Source organism: Labrus mixtus, chromosome 4, assembly GCF_963584025.1.
Source record: "Labrus mixtus chromosome 4, fLabMix1.1, whole genome shotgun sequence".
Classification (NCBI taxonomy): Eukaryota; Metazoa; Chordata; class Actinopteri; order Labriformes; family Labridae; genus Labrus; species Labrus mixtus.
The window spans coordinates 14054977-14071180 of record NC_083615.1 but is presented as its reverse complement, the minus strand read 5'-3'; the positions used below and the strand labels follow the sequence as shown (position 1 = coordinate 14071180).

At 40.6% G+C, this 16204-nt stretch overlaps 1 protein-coding gene across 5 annotated transcripts in view; it reads left to right on the top strand.

Moving 5' to 3' along the window:
- The window catches only part of LOC132972846 (suppressor of tumorigenicity 7 protein homolog), a 52221-nt gene that overhangs the window by 290 nt on the left and 35727 nt on the right, over positions 1–16204 (top strand). For 4 of the 5 annotated variants that reach the window (XM_061035965.1, XM_061035964.1, XM_061035968.1 and 1 more), the window contains exon 2: positions 12304–12339. The exons of the other annotated variant lie outside the window; for it this stretch is intronic. In XM_061035965.1, the coding sequence (XP_060891948.1) occupies positions 12318–12339 (22 nt within the window). In that variant the 5' untranslated portion in view covers positions 12304–12317. The remainder of the gene's footprint in view (positions 1–12303; positions 12340–16204) is intronic. 5 annotated transcript variants of the gene reach the window in all.

Sequence of the window (16204 nt, the reverse complement as noted above, 5' to 3'; positions counted from 1 at the left end):
AGCAGTTAGCTCGCTGGGTGAGTGGCTAACACATAGCCAGGTTTAAATGGAAAATCCTCATGCTTGGAAACGTGCGTGGCATATTTTTAAATGCACAGTAGAGCTTCAGTGGGATGTTCCCAGCTGCCAGGTGATTAGTTTGCCTCACCGAGCACCATAAGCACACTTCAGAGAGCAGAGCGAACAGTTGTGTTAAAGTGGTCTCCATCAGTTTCTCTTAATCTGGTACTCAAAAGTGGATGATGCCCAATCGTGTCCCGCTTTTATTTCTACATGCTGTATTGTATGTTTGCCAGTCTTCTCTCAGACCCCTCTGCAAGTGATCGATTCAATCTCAACTCAATGCATGTGTCTTTTTAAAAGTAAGCCCTAACTCGGAGTTTCTGAGTTTCCCCAGTGCTCGTTAGCCTTGTGGACTTGAAGTGTTTACCTCTGCTGGGCTTTCAATGTCTGCTCAGTGGTCCAGTTGGCACTGTGCGTCTTACTGCGCGCACAGCAGCCAGTGATGAGTCTCCTGTGACTGTGTGCTCAGCAGCAGAAGGAAGAATGTGCTCTTTCAGAAAGCCAGCTGGCTGCAACTAGAGAAGGCAGGAGAGTCTTTAGGCGCACTTAGACTGGTTAAGAAACACTTAAGAGTAGTCAGTGTGTGTGTGTGTGTGTGTGTGTGTGTGTGTGTGTGTGTGTGTGTGTGTGTGTGTGTGTGTGTGTGTGTGTGTGTGTGTGTGTGTGTGTGTGTGTGTGTGTGTGTGTGGGAAATGAGCAGTCATGATTTAAAGGCTGGAGTGCTGGAGGTTTGTTTATTATTTCAAAACCAGACTAATCAGTTAGGTATTTAAGGCAGCACTTGAGAATGAATTTTGATCAGATGTATTCTTCAACAGGTTTGCAGTCTCACCAGAGTTTAAGATATAGATGATTTCTTCCTCATGTTATGATAATAATGCAAACTTTTAACTATTATAAGTAAATTTAAACTACCAAAATGTAAGATTTGGTGTGCTTTTTAGCACTGAAAATAAGCACGAGGAACTCGTCAGCATTGTTATGCAGACGATTTGCAGCTGTACATGCCATTAGGTGTAGGAAGTAAGTACGATACAGCTAAACTTGAGGCCTGTCTTGCAGCTGTTAAGAGCTGGTTATCAAAACATTTCTTGTTGCTTAATTCTGCTAAGACAGAAATTAGCGAAACTGGGTCACCTTTTTGATCCTATTACTTTTCTCTTGATGATTGTGTAATCAATCGCAGAGACCGAGTTAAGAATCTCGGTGTGCTTTTCGATCAGACACTATCGTTTGAATTACACATAAAGGAGGTGACCAGAGTTGCTTTTTTCCCACCTGAGAAACATCTCCAAGATCAGATCAATCTTGTCGTTTAAGGATGCTGAGGTCCTCATCCGTGCCTTTGTGTCATCTAGGCTGGATTATTGTAATGTCCTTCTGTCAGGTCTGCCAAAGAAAAAGTCTGCGAAGTCTGCAGATGGTTCAGAATGCTGCAGCTCGTGTTCTGACCGGAGCCTGCAGATATGAACACATTACCCCGGTGTTGGCCTCTCTTCATTGGCTCCCTATTCATGCCAGAGCAGACTTTAAGGTGCTGCTGCTAACTCAATAGTTTGTAGGGACTCTGCTGGTGAATTTAATATTAAATGGTAGCGCACCATTGTATCTTACCGACCTGGTGAAGCCCTACGTGCCTGCCCGAGCCCTGCGTTCTCAGTGGACGGGTCTTCTGAGTGTCCCGAAGGTCAGAAAGAAGGCAGTTGGTGAGCAGGCTTTTTCTTTCTGTGCACCGACACTTTGGAACAGTTTACCTCTGGACATTAGGAAGGCTTGTTCTGTTGAGGTTTTTAAAGCAAAGTTAAAGACCCATCTGTTTACTGTTGAGTATGAGTCATGATTTCTCTGTATGTTTTTTTCCTGTATTTTAACTGTATTGCTTTGTACAGCACTTTGATTTAAAGCGCTTTATAAATAAATGTATTATTATTATTATTAACTAACATACATGAGGTTAGTTAGTTCACACTACGTGCAACAACAGCAGATTTTCCTAGTCAAATGAACCCAGCCTGTGTGTCTAATGTTTGCTCTTGTAAGCTGTGTAATGTACTTGTTGATTAGGAAGGACAAATACCTATGTACTGCTATTTGTATGTCCTGGAAGGAAAATACAGATTTTTACCACGTGTACCCTTATCAGATTTGACTCATGGCAAACATACCATGATCCTGTTGTGATTGTGAATATTATTGCATGTTACTTATACTATGGGATGTTTGATGCAACAGAAAAGCTTCTTTGCACCATGACTGACCTTTTATGTTGCAGACCTTCAACAGAAAGTTGCACATTACTTCCTCTTCTTTAACACCATTATATACCCAACTGATTGTTTCTCTTAGTTCCCTTTTACAATCTTTAAACTGTAGGAGTACATTTCAAAACTATCAGCGCTGTATTACATTAGCCACTTTCTCTCAACTTGCCGCCTCAGATTTTGATTGAGTGTGTGGACGACTTTTGGGATCCCCCCCAAATGACATGCCTGTTCTTGTTTCAGGGAAAACCTTCAGCAGCAGAGGAACGGGTCCCCCTAAAGGAATAAAAGCAACACTTGAGTTTTTCATTAAGACCAACATAGAGTGTGGATTCTTTTGTGTCCATGACCATGGTTAATAAAAAAAATCTAGATTCTTAAAGTTTTACTATACCTTACAGCCTATCACATGGTGAAACTAAGCATGTAAACAGCAAATCAGTCTTAGCTTGAACTTTAGACATTAAAACATATGCAGCTGAACTGAATCTTCATCCTCGACCTTTGAAGACTTAAAACACATCAAGCTTTGTCCCCAGAGATAATGAAATTCGTCACTGACTTCAAACAACAGTGTGGTTTGTTGTATTAATGTTTCAGAGAGTTCACTGGCTCACCAAATAAATAAATCTGGTAGAGTTACAGAACTTTCTTTATACAAGAACGATATTTTTAAGTCTGATTAAAAGAGCGCATCAGTAAGTGTACGCAGAAAGTCCAGTTGCCATAGCAATATCACACTGAGAGTGTCAGGGTAAAGTCATGACCATTACTCAAAAAGCAGGAATCTTGTGACTCTTGCATCGCTAAGGGGTGGCTCAATAGTTCTCTCTGTGATTCTGATACGCTGCCAGAAACTTGATGCTTGACATTTGATGATTAAGATAGATAAAGTCATCTGCTTGACCAGATCATCTATGTTTAGGTAATTAATTATGTTTGTTTTTTACGTTCCGGGCCTTACTTAACTTGTTTATCTGCCTATGAGTCTCAAGTTGTACAACACTCAAAATCGTTGCCTTTTATATTTCCAATTTTAAAAACATTACATTCCACACAGTCACAGGAAGTTAAAGGGTGCCTCCTGCTCCCTCTTCTCCTGTCACCATTTGTTTTGCTGTTTGGGGTAATTTGAAAACTCAATTTCAGCTTACAGCCTGACTTGCTGTGTCCATTAATTATTGCAGCTAACAAAACAAATTCCAGTTTTCTGCAGAGAAAAGGTGTCACCCTAGGATCTTCTTTAGTCATGATTTGAATCTGTGAGTTATTGGGGTACAAGCTGTCTTTCTTCACCAAAAGTTTAAGGTGTATTGGGTGTTTCACTTGTCTAACTTTGAAGAAGCTAGACCTCCTTTTTTAAACAAAATTGAGTAATTTGCTGAACTCAGAAATATGCTATTTGTAGCCCAGCTTTTCAAATGATTGGTTCTTAACGATTAAATAACCAAACATGATGTACGTACTTTAAAACACATGGGTTTAAGAAAAATTTGAGATTAACAGACCTCAATGTGGTCCTTCATCAACTGCTAGTAGCCCGTGGCCATCAGAGAGACAGTAAAGTTGAAAAATGGCATGTGATGTGTCTTTATGCGTGTGTGGAGAATGATGGCAGGCTCTACCTTGAAGAACACTTATGATAACTTGTATCTGGGCGAAGATGGATTCTGCGAGCTTTTCCCCAAGCTTCATATTCCCCAGAGAATGAATGCATTTAAGGCAATAATTTTTCTTACAAGCTAATTCAATGCAAAATGAATTTAAAAAAATGAGAAAAGAAGTAGAACTACTCTTGGAGCAGGACGATTCTGCAGATATGAAAATAGGGAATGATCTTAGTGAAGATGTTTTTGACAAGTGTCAGTGTGATTGAAATAGCACTTTACAATAACCAGGTTCCTAATAAAATCTTTCTTGGCCACACGAAGTGTCGTTTCGAGGCGTTGTTTGTGAAGTTTGCAGCCTTCACTCTTTAAGTAATTTGTGTACAACAAAGCTGGAAAATGCAAAGTGAAGAAATGAACTGACAAAAATGTGTGTCAACTTCTTCACTACTGATGTTTGTAATCGTCAACTTTTACAGGGCTGACCTAGACATGAGTGTAATAATCCAATGCAGAATCAAGGTGCAGTGAAAAGGTTTTGGGATTTTAAAAGTTATTGGAAGCCTCTGAGTTCTCTGAATGAAGTTACACACATAAGCACAGCACACATTCACCACAAAGCCAGATGAGACCAGTCAGGGACCTTTATTTAGAACCTGTGCACCATGTTGGTAACGAGATCTCATCCAGAAATGTTTGCCCTACCTTTTAGAGGGAGGCCTGCCCTGCCAGGCCACAAGTAAAGTCCACAACCAAATTCTACTTTGTCCCTGTGTTCAATCAGCTGTACCCATTTTGAACATCAACACCTGACCACCAGGATCAGCCTTTTAAAATACTGCGCACCTAGAAGCAGCTAAAGTGGTTTATGTCAAAGCTGTCACAGCTGACTTTTCTGTATCTGACCCCGCCATGCCATGCCAGTCAGGGTTATGGCCAAGTGAGGGAAAGGTCACGGCTGTTGCGTAGGCATTCTGTCCGTACAACATGTCAAAGGGACTCTGCTGGTGAAGTGCAGAGCTGAGGTGAATCCAGATATTGAATCCAAGATTCCAAGAATCCAAAATTCAATATCTCTCCTCTTTTAATCTAAAGCAGTCCCAAAGGATGAGAGGAAGATATGGAGGCGCTTAGAGATTTAGAAAGTTTAAAGGACTTTTTAAAGCTTGGGCAAAGTTGAGCAATGGATTGTGAAGGAGAAGATTTCTGATACGAGATTCATCTGAATCGTGTTGGTTTTTGTGGAAGTAGAGACAGAGACACTTCAGAGTTACAGAAATATTTGCCAATGTTTTAGGACGTTTATTAGTTACTTCAGAACTTTCTGGCAAAGTAGCTTGGGTATCGGCTATTTTCTACCTAATGAGAAATCCTTTTTACAAAAAGCCTGGCTAGATAATGAACGCTTCACCTCATTACCTAAAAAAAAAACCAAGAGAACAAACTCTGAACAATGGTTGTTAGATGTCACATAGATGAGTAATCAGAGGGCTACACAGCTACCACAGCCAGGTGGTTGTTATTTCCACACACTGAGTTCCTCATTGTGGCTTCCTACTTTGCATAAAAAGACAGTTTGATGAATGACCTGTCCAGTGGCTTGTATTTAAATGCATCAAAGATTCTTCAGATTTGACTGCCTGATATTTAAATCTATGCAAAGTGTATAGTAAAACAAACAGGAGTCTGACTAACACCAGAGTGAGTCTGCCTTTTGCCATTTGATTTCCATATTGACAAAACTTATTTTGTACTTCTAGTCCAGAGTGTTAAATATATACAGTTAAACCTGAAAATAACCTATTCTATTAACTGCTCTGATATATTGTTTTCATACATGACGAGTCTTTTGGATACAGAGTCATCTTTCTTCTTTGTATACTATGTTATTCATAGCGGAACAGTTAGAGAAATATACAATTCACGAGTGAGAAGCAGGACAGAGGAGGAACAAAAGAATATGCTTTGAAGTTTAAAACAAACAAATTTATTCCCTGAATCATCTGCCCTGACTAAGCTCGAGTCGTCTCGAGGTGATCACATTAGTTCTACTTTTCGAAGGAACTCTATAGAAGAAGTGACGGCCTGTTGCCCTTGTCTTTGATCAAATGTTTCCCGTCTGTATTCACTTAAGTGGCTTTGAAGTCACTAATATATGGTGCAGTCAGTGAATGTTGTGGTCAGACCAAACAAACACTTATTCAATGCTGCTGTTAAAGCACATATTTAAAGGAAATTAAGTAGATGTTTTAAGTTTAGGGCAAGTAAGATGATTCTGTTTTAGTTTAGGACCATTAGGGTGACATTTACTGGATGTTATTTGCTGTATCCATGGACTAAAAATAGAAGCACTGGGTGGATGGAGTTAACAAATAACAGTTCCTTTTTTGACCAGTTGGTGTCAGCAGTGATGGCTGCAGCGTTCCTGATCCACTTAGCTGAACGATGCCGCTTTGTTTGAATGGTGACCCAGCAGAGGTAATCAAAGCCTCCCAGACCTTTTCTTTTGTGGTACAGTCCGGCTCCTCTGAAAGGGAAACGGGAGGAGGTGGGGATGATTGTCCAGTTATCAAAAGCTCTCTGTTGTCTGCATGCTGTTGGATGTGGTGAGCGCAATCCATTTTTCACACCAGCTGGCTCTGGGTCCTGTAAATTCATTGTCAACACATCAGGAAATGACCACCGGTCAAATGCTTAATCTGGCCACTAGCAGCAAGTGTGCCTCTGGCTTGGAGGTTTTGGTCAGGTCTAACAAACATTGGTGGAAAACCTGCTTTTTTTTTTTTTTGATACTGGCCCTCTTAAAATATGTATTAAGATGGGGCAAATGTAAAAAAAAAAAAAAAGACTTGAAGAGGTTCCTATAATGGTGTATGGGCATCTCTCCTGATATTTTCTAGAGTTGTCTTTATTTCATTTCTATCTAAATTTGAGTTAAATACACTTTTGATTTAACCACTCAAAACTGAAGGAAGAGCTGCCAATTTATCTTTTTGAATTTGAATGAAAAACACTCCAATAATAAGGCTTCATCAGGGTTAGCCAAACCGGGTGGAATGTTTACATCCTCTGCGTGATTGCTGCCCATGTCTTGTGGTGTACCATTTTTAAACAGACTTAGATTTTTAATCTCCGTGATTGATGCTAACACTGTTCATGTTTTGTAATATAAATCAGGGATTGGTTGACATGTTTACTGATGGAACACCAGCCAACAGTTTGGTCCTTTTTCATGTTCTTCTTTGATGGCTCACACCTCTTCTCACTTCTTTTCAACCAGTCATACCAACATCAAGCCTTGGCCTCCCCTTAATAGACTGTCCCCCCCTCTCTCTTCTTATACCTCCCTCTTTTTTCATCCTTCTGCTGTTTTTTTTTTTTTCTTCCTCTCGCTGAAGGATGGCCACACTCCTCTCACGCTTATTTCAGTTGCCTAGCAACCAGAAGGGGATGCTTTATTTTGGGTGGTACTTTGTGATGGAAAGGGGGTGGGGGTGAGGTGTTCATTGTTCAGAAATAAACTGCTCATGAATGCAGTCAAGCTGAAGAGCAGTGCGGAGGAGCAGTGTTTTAAATAAAGCATCCATTCAACAACAGCATTGTTGTCATTACTCAGTGCCTGACGCAGTTAACACCTCCATTCACCTGGGCTTCAGCGCTGTTATGGCAATTGCTTTGCATCCTAATTATCAGATTGACATTGAGAGCAGAGCCAGATGCCAGGGTCTGTGTAGCTATAGGTCCTGTCTGTGAGTAAAACCCATTGACCTAAAGGAGAGAATCTGGAGGTGACAGTGAGGAGCTCTTTACTCTCAGGCTCTCCAGTCTTTAAGCAAGATGCTTTCAACTCTAACATTTCATGGCTGATCTCAAAGATCAGAAAAGAGTCAAAGTGTAAAATATCACCCCATGTGTTCACTATGTGGCCCTTGATAACAACCATGTTAACCAATCATGCGTCGTGTCCCTATACTTGTGTAGACCTCATAATGTAAATTTTATGTCAGTCAAATAGTAATGTTATATAGAGGCTTTTTTTTAAATTTTTAAATTTTTATTTTACTTATGCTGTTATTGATGTAGATTACATGTATTTTTTTCAGGACACCTTTTTATAAATGTGTAGGGTTTTTTTTTTTACAAGTTAAAGGAGTTGTTAGACCCACACATTGACTACATTTGGTTTTTGTCAGTGTACATTCAGATTTGGGGAGCTCTATGGAGCCATTTACTATGCCCATGTGTGCAACACTTATTACATTATCAAATTCATGCTGATATCTGTGAAACATTGTAATACGTTTTCAATCACTGTAAGCCCATCACAAATGGATTATTTTTGACTAAAGAGAAGGATTGAATTTATATTTTTTATCATGGCTATTCCCAAAGATGCTAGACCCTTAGAGAAGAAAGTGTATGGTAGTATTGACTGTCCAGACAACTAAAGCTGTGAATTGGGAATCACACTCTGTGCTGCCAGATGTCCAATTAGTTTATTCAGTTACTAAATTAGTTTAAAGGAATTCTGTCAAAAAATGTTGTGTTGTGTGGCCGCTTGTTCAGAATCACATTTATGAATGAAGTGAAGTCATTTGAGCACAGGTTGTTTCTGCATGCGTTTACTCAGCGAGGCATGTTGTGTTTTGGCAGAAGCTGCATTGACAGGTTGTTTAGTGGCAGATACAGAAACAGAGTCACAAAATAGTTGTATTTTTAGAATTGCTAGTAATAAGAAAATTAGGTGGGTGTTAAGAGGGATTTGTCAAACTATTGGAATCAAGAATGTCCTAAAGTGATCCGGCAGAAAACTGTCACAGTATCAGGTAAAATAAAGCCTAAAAGACCCAAGAAGTTTGATCTTTTTTACTAAGCTGGATTTTAACTCGACATGTGTGAGTGAAAATTTAAATGTGTGAATGTGCAAAACTATTTAGTCAAGCTGTGATCGACAAACATCTGTGTTGCCATAATACTTAACTTCCCGCAGTCTTGTTAGCGAAGGGCAGTTCACAAAACATTTAGCAAGCATCTTCTTTTTTTTTTAAAGGCCCAGACAATCACTAAGAGAATTAAAAACTGAATTTTGCTGCTCGTGGAGCAGAAAGTTCCAAAGTAGACCAGGATGCACCCCACTTGAGCAACGACAGGCCAGCCTGGCTTTGCTTCAGTTCATTAGCAGATCGTTGGGTTGATTTCAGTACTGCTCTCTCCTAGATATTTTTTTATTCATATCGAATGAATCATTTAGTGTTATGAATCTTGAAATCTAAAATGAAATAATCTGAAGTTCAAGACCTTTCAGTATCTGAATCAAGAATTTTGTGAAAAATGTGTCAGTGTTAGATGAAAGTTCTTCACAGCTATGATTAAAATGTGTCAGATTCTTTATCAACTTTTAGGTTAATCCAAAAGTCTGATTTATTTCAGGAATCAGATTAAGATTGCATAAAAACATGCTTTGGACATCTTTATTTTATATTTTTGCAGTTCATTTGTGTCTGAGCTTAAAGGACAAAGACGTTGGCAGAGAGGGAGGAGGAGGAGGGAGGAGGAGGGCGACAGGGGTATGAGACACAAAAGAACAGAAGCCCCCAATCAGAGCACGCTCCACTATTCAGAAACTGAGCTAATCCACATGCTAGCTAGCTTCACCCCTTTCACAGTGGGGGCCACAAGGACGTCCGGCTGACCTCCCATCTATTTGGGTTAGCAGGCTGCGGTACAGACTCACCACTGTACCCGTTGAAACACTTCTCAGTGTGTACCACTGCTGCACAGACAGTTACTGAACTTGTGCTGGCACGTTACTTCATTTATAGGCTCCAGTGTTCATTAAAGTTTTACTGTATGCATCAATAATGTGGCTTATCATTCGCAGCGTGTTTGCTAAGAGCACATCAGGGTGTCCGTGCAACCGGAAAGAGCCCGAAAAACTTGGATCATTTTAGACTTCAAGTTCTAAAAATGACTGTGCAGTGTGCACAGAGAAGGAGCTGCAATCATTAGTCGATAAATAGCCTCATACAATATAAGGAAAAAGAATCTGTCTGTTAGTGTTTCAGTGATCTCACCAATTTCAATCAAAGCTGCTAAACATGATCTGTTCCCAGCTACTCAAATGCAACAATGATTCGCTTTTTCTTTGTCATATATGACAGTAAATCGAATACTCTTAGGGTTACGACTGTCAGACAGAATAAACTCAGTGAAGACTTTACACTATCAGAAATGTTTTGAATGCCACTGTTTGAATGAAATGAATGAAGCATTTTATTGAAATAAAAAAAAAACTAAAGAACAGAAGACTGAAAGAAGAATAATGGAGCTTTTAGGTTTCATAATCACTTTCTTCTAAGTTAGTACATCTGTCTCATCTCTCATCTCTGTCCCTACATTTCCACTAAGCCAACGTAATGTTAAATTGACATTGCCTTTATCGGGACACTAAATGATCATTGCTGCTAATGATTGCATTAGAAATAGGATTATACAAAAATGGAGGTATCAAAATAAAATTGACAGTTTGGATGGAGCCTATATTATACTTTAAGGTATCGTTCATGACTGATATTTTGTAAACACACATTTTAAGAGAAAAGGATCCCCTGTAGCACTCCATAGCAAATCTAGGGGTATATACCGTATTTTTTTGCAATCTTATAAATGAAGGAGAGAGTTCCTGAATTTCAGTCCATATGACGTGCAGATATGAATAGAGATGAAAATGGTTCAGGAAAAAGCCATGTCTATAATTCTGCATACATCACTCGATGGAGATATATTCAAATACACCACAGTGCATTTGATGTATTGTGCTTGGGCATTAGCTGTCAAAACAGGAGAAGTTTGCAAACCGGGGCAGGATTTGCTTATCCATTCAGCAGTATTCAAAGCAATTACACCTCAAATTTTCAAGGATTTACATTTCTCTGTGATCTAATAATAGCTGTAGCTTTACTATTCATTGTTGATTCCACCAGTTAATACACTACCCAGGTGTCACGCATACATGATTGATGATGTTGTGATCACAACATAAAGTGTGTTGCTGGGCTTCCTTTACATCCTTGTGGGTGTGAACGTGTGTCTTACGATAGCAGCAGTTTAACACACAGCACTCTCCAGCGCTCTGTCTGCTCCATACTTGTCTCAATTTGTCGAACAGACAGACTGCAGCCCCCCCTCATTGCTCCTTCCAGTGTGTGTGTGTGCGCGTGTGTGTACCGTTGTATCTCTGCTCCGAGTAGACAAACAGTTCTGATTGGCTTGCTTCCCCCTCTTTTTCTCCAGTCAGTGCCTGCCTCCTCAGCCCAGTCTGCCCTCCTCCTCCTCCTCCTCCTCTGTATCTCTTTATCTGTCTCCCCTCCTCCTCTCCATCTTGCCCTCCCTCTATTGCTTTTTCTTTCAATTTAGTCACCTTTGCTATCACCTCCTCCTTCCATCCCTTACTGGTCCTCCTCTCCTCCTGTCTACCATCATCTTGCCCTCCTCCTTCCTTTTTAAAATTTTTCTCTTTCTGCTCTTTCGTCCCCTCTCTCCATCTTCCCCCTCTTACGTTTCTCCTTGCTTCCTTTTTTCCTCCTTGCCTCCCTCTCTCACCTCTCCCCCTCCATCTGCTGGCAGTAGTCAGTCAGTCTTTTAACACACCCCCCCCCCCCCCCCCCCCCCCCCCCCCCCCGTTTTGACGTCACACTCTGTTTGCATAGCTATTGTCTTACAGCGGCTGCAGCAGCGGCAGCAGCAGCTCTTCACCAGATTTTTAGTTTTTCACTCCCCCCCTTCTCTCTCCTCTCCCCAGGAAACCTCCCCCTTTCTCTCCCCTCTCTTTCTCCCTCTCTCTCTCTCTCTCTCGCTCTCTCGCTCTCTCTGTTAGTAAATCCCACACTGGAATGAGATGTGAGAGAGTGACGGAGGGGAAAGGATGAGAAGCAGGATATAGACTGCAGAAAGGGGAGAGATGCAGAGATAGCTAGCCACAACCACGTCTCTGTCTGGATTTTAACCACACTTTGTCTTGGCTCTGAAGGATTCCTGCTTATTTTTATTTTGTATAATTAAACCCCAACACGGCCTCTTTCTTTCTTGCGGACGGACTGTGTGTGTGTGTGCGTGTGTGTGTGTGTGTGGAGGACGGCTTTTTAAAGCAGCGACAGATAGCGGAGCTGGGGCATCTGGCCGTCTGGGAGGCAGCGACGGCCGGCTGGCTGCATTGTGTTGCTTTGATGACCCCCGCTGTGTAGCTGCCTGCTCATCAACCTCCCCTCTCTCTCTCTCTCTCCCTCTCTCTCTCCCCCTCACCCTCCCCTTTCTCTCTCCTCTCTCTTTCCTCCTTCTCCTCCTCCTCCTCCTCCTCCTCCTCTCCATCACAGCTCCCGGCCCAGCCATGTTCGGCACAGAGTCCTCATGTAAGTAACATCCTCCCGCCTCCTCTGCATTTGTCTATGCTTCTTTTTATGTTTGCGTGTGTGTGTTTTTTATCAGAGGGAGAGGGGGAAAGGGAAATGTTTACCCGGTTCCTGTATCCCTCTCCTCTCTTCTTCCTGTTTTGCGTTCATGGTCGCTGGTGGCAGATTGCACGGGGAGAAATCTGGGATCTACCATTTTAGCATGGAGGGACGTCAATACAAGCTAGCTGGTCACGCCGAGCTCACTGCTTGCCTTGTATTCTCCCGCTTTCAGCCTTACTGTGCCTGTGTGTGCGTGTGTTCATGCTATCCTCTCTAGTATGTATGTGTTTCAGTCCTCTTGAGTGCAATGGTGTGCTGCTTGAATGTTGTGTAAGTGTGTCTTACGCATGTTTGCGGGTAAGAAGATGGATGCTTTCACCGGAGTTTCCAGAAGCATTAGCCTCCCCCTGTCTTCTTTCTAGGGCTCAGTCAGATTGCAGTAAGGTGTGAGCGTAGCTACTTCAACCACTCATGCTAGCTAAGCTCATATAGGACCCTGCTAATGTATATGAACCATGCACGTGTGTGTTGTCGGGGCACCATGCAGTGCCGGACCTCCCTCAGAAGAGTTTTAGTTTTGATCTGTAGGGGGGCAGATGTCCCTAGGTGAATCCCCTTCATCCCTTCAACCCCACCCTCCCGAGAAAACCTTTCACTTTGATCAATACCATGATGTCTCACTACACTACCTCGTCAATGCTAAAGGAAGTCTGAGCTGAGCTGATTCTTTTCATTGTTGCACAGTAAGAGCCAAAAGTAACTTTTTTCAGACTTCTAATCTCTCTCTGTGTGTGTGTGTGTGTGTGTGTGTGTGTGTGTGTGTGTGTGTGTGTGTGTGTGTGTGTGTGTGTGTGTGTGTGTGTGTGTGTGTGTGTGTGTGTGTGTGTGTGTGTGTGTGTGTGTGTGTGTGTGTGTGTGTGTGTGTGTGTGTGTGTGTGTGTGTGTGTGTGTGTGTGTGTGTGTGTGTGTGTGTGTGTGTGTGTGTGTGTGTGTGTGTGTGTGTGTGTGTGTGTGTGTGTGTGTGTGTGTGTGTGTGTGTGTGTGTGTGTGTGTGTGTGTGTGTGTGTGTGTGTGTGTGTGTGTGTGTGTGTGTGTGTGTGTGTGTGTGTGTGTGTGTGTGTGTGTGTGTGTGTGTGTGTGTGTGTGTGTGTGTGTGTGTGTGTGTGTGTGTGTGTGTGTGTGTGTGTGTGTGTGTGTGTGTGTGTGTGTGTGTGTGTGTGTGTGTGGTCATGTAACACTTCTCTGAGAACTAATCTTTTGTTAATGAAATGTACAGCTGAATGGAGACAGGATGTAGTATTCTGGAGGTACTACAGCTTGGTGCAGATCACATCTAACATTTCACTGAAGCCTGGCTGAGGTTGTCCTGTCCTTGCTGTGTGCGATTCTGAGTTATTGCCAAAATTGAAGGTCATTTGAGGGTCAAAGATATTGCTTCCACTTTGTCAGTTTGACAGCAGTATACCCTCAGTGTTTTCAACCTGCTGGCCCTGTTTTTAGATTAGGAAGGAAATATTATATATCATATATATATATTATAGATATCAAGCATGCATTTGCAGGTAGTTCTACCGGTAATTGTATACATTTGGTCATGTGTTCAGTGATACAGGCAGAAAATAACAACACAAATAGTATTTTCATTCTAAAACAAATGATGGGGATGCTGCACCATGGTTACAAGGCATGCACAGTATAAAGACAACATGATCAATGGGAACCGATGAGTTATAGCACATATTTGTGTCCTTTAATTATTACCTTTAATAATAGGCATGTATGTTATAAAAATGTGATGAGTGCTTGATGCAAATAATTCCCAACTTCTTGAGAATTCTCAGACAAAGGATACCGGTCTGCTGTCTGAAGTAGTGAGTATTACTGGGCTAAAACATAAATGCCAGTTCAACACTTCAGTTTTAGGCTCACCAGCATTTGTTCAAACACTCAGGTTTAGGTGGACCCCATTTACAGGCAATTTAATTGGAAGTGCTGTTCTAGAAAATAGGCAAGGCAAGTTTATTTATATAGCACATTTCAACAACAAGGCAATTCAAAGTGCTTCACACAAGACATCAAAAAGCATCATGACAGAGGAAAGAAAAGAAACATTAAAATAGAAAATTTAGAAATCACTGAAATTATTATTAAATCTGAAAATATGTTAAAATAAAAAAGAATTGAAATTAAATTAATTGAAGTAAAAATATAAAAAGAGTTAAAAGTTACAGTGCAGAGTTAAAATGAGTTAAATTATATTAAAATTGTTTAATTAAAGGCAGCTGTAAACAGGTGTGTATTCAACCTCGAGTTGAAAGAGCTGAGAGTTTCAGCAGACCTGCAGTTTTCTGGGAATTTGATCCCGATATGAGGAGCATAGAAACTGAACGCTGCTTCTCCGTGTTTGGTTCTGACTCTGGGGAGAGAGAGCAGACCTGTCCCAGACGACCTGAGCGCTCTGGATGGTTCGTAATTAATCAGGAGGTCACTAATGTATTTTGGCCCTAAACCATTAAGCGCTTTATAAACCAGCAGCAGGATTTTAAAATCTATTTTCTGACAGACTGGGAGCCAGTGTAAAGACCTCAGAACTGGATTGATGTGATCCATTTTCTTGGTTTTGGTGAGGACTCTTGCAGCAAATACTGCATCAGCAGACACTGAAGGTTGAGACCATGCAGTAGTCTTTTGAAAAAATTAAAGATTATTCTAGAAACTATCATGTCATTTATAATGAATTGCATGTGCTGATCTTATGCAGACCTGCTGCAAAGTTCAAACATATATATATATTTTTTTTTTTACAAATTTAAAGGGATTGCACATATGCATGTTCAGGCTCTACAATCCCCCTTCTCCCCTCATACGATTCTGTGATGCAATACTCAACTTATCTATGCATTAGATCAGAGAAAGATGTTTTGAAGAGTCACGTCTAGTTATGTTTTGCAGCTTGTTAGTGAGTCTGTTTGGTTTGAAGTTTTGTGTCTCTCCTGCACAGTTATATTGAGCAGCTTCTGAAAACACAACCTTTCCTGATATGGCTGTTTCATAGTAAAACCATTTCAACAGCATACTAGCTGGGGACTTTTAATCAACAAATTGTTGGAAATAAAATGTGTTTATCATTGAATTAATGGAGATTTGGCGGAGCTGCAATTATCGTTGAGTAGGGAGTTACAGTATTTGCAGCAGATTGTTTGAGTCACAGTCCCTTTGTTTGGTACATTTTTAAACAAATTTTTAAAAAAAGCCTTTGCATTAGAGACGAGATCATGCTCTCCTGGAAATGCATTAATTCCACCATGCTATTTTTGTATATACCACTATGCTATTAATAATTGATGCATCACTGCAGTTATTTATTAATATGCCACTATGTGGTAATTTATTGATATTCCACCATATGTCATACAATTTAAAGTTCATGAGTATCTAATTTCTGAGGAATATATTTTTCTGTCTTTATACACTTCTGTCCAGCACCTTGCATTCATATGTGCTTTTAATACAAAATTGCAGCAGATGTCCATGTATGATGGAATATTACAAGCTGTACCTTTTGAATTTTTATGCATCATTTATTTTTTATTACCAGCATACCAATATGTGAAAACCCCTAATATATATATATATATATATATATATATATATATATATATATATATATTATTATTTTTTTTTTTTTGATATATTGTTATCAATTACAGGGGGAGGGGGTATTCAGTAGAAGTACAATAAGTCTGCACTCTATCCAAACAGAAGTCAGTACTTTCAGTCTGGCACACAATTTTATTCCTACCTGAGAGGCTATTGATTTTTT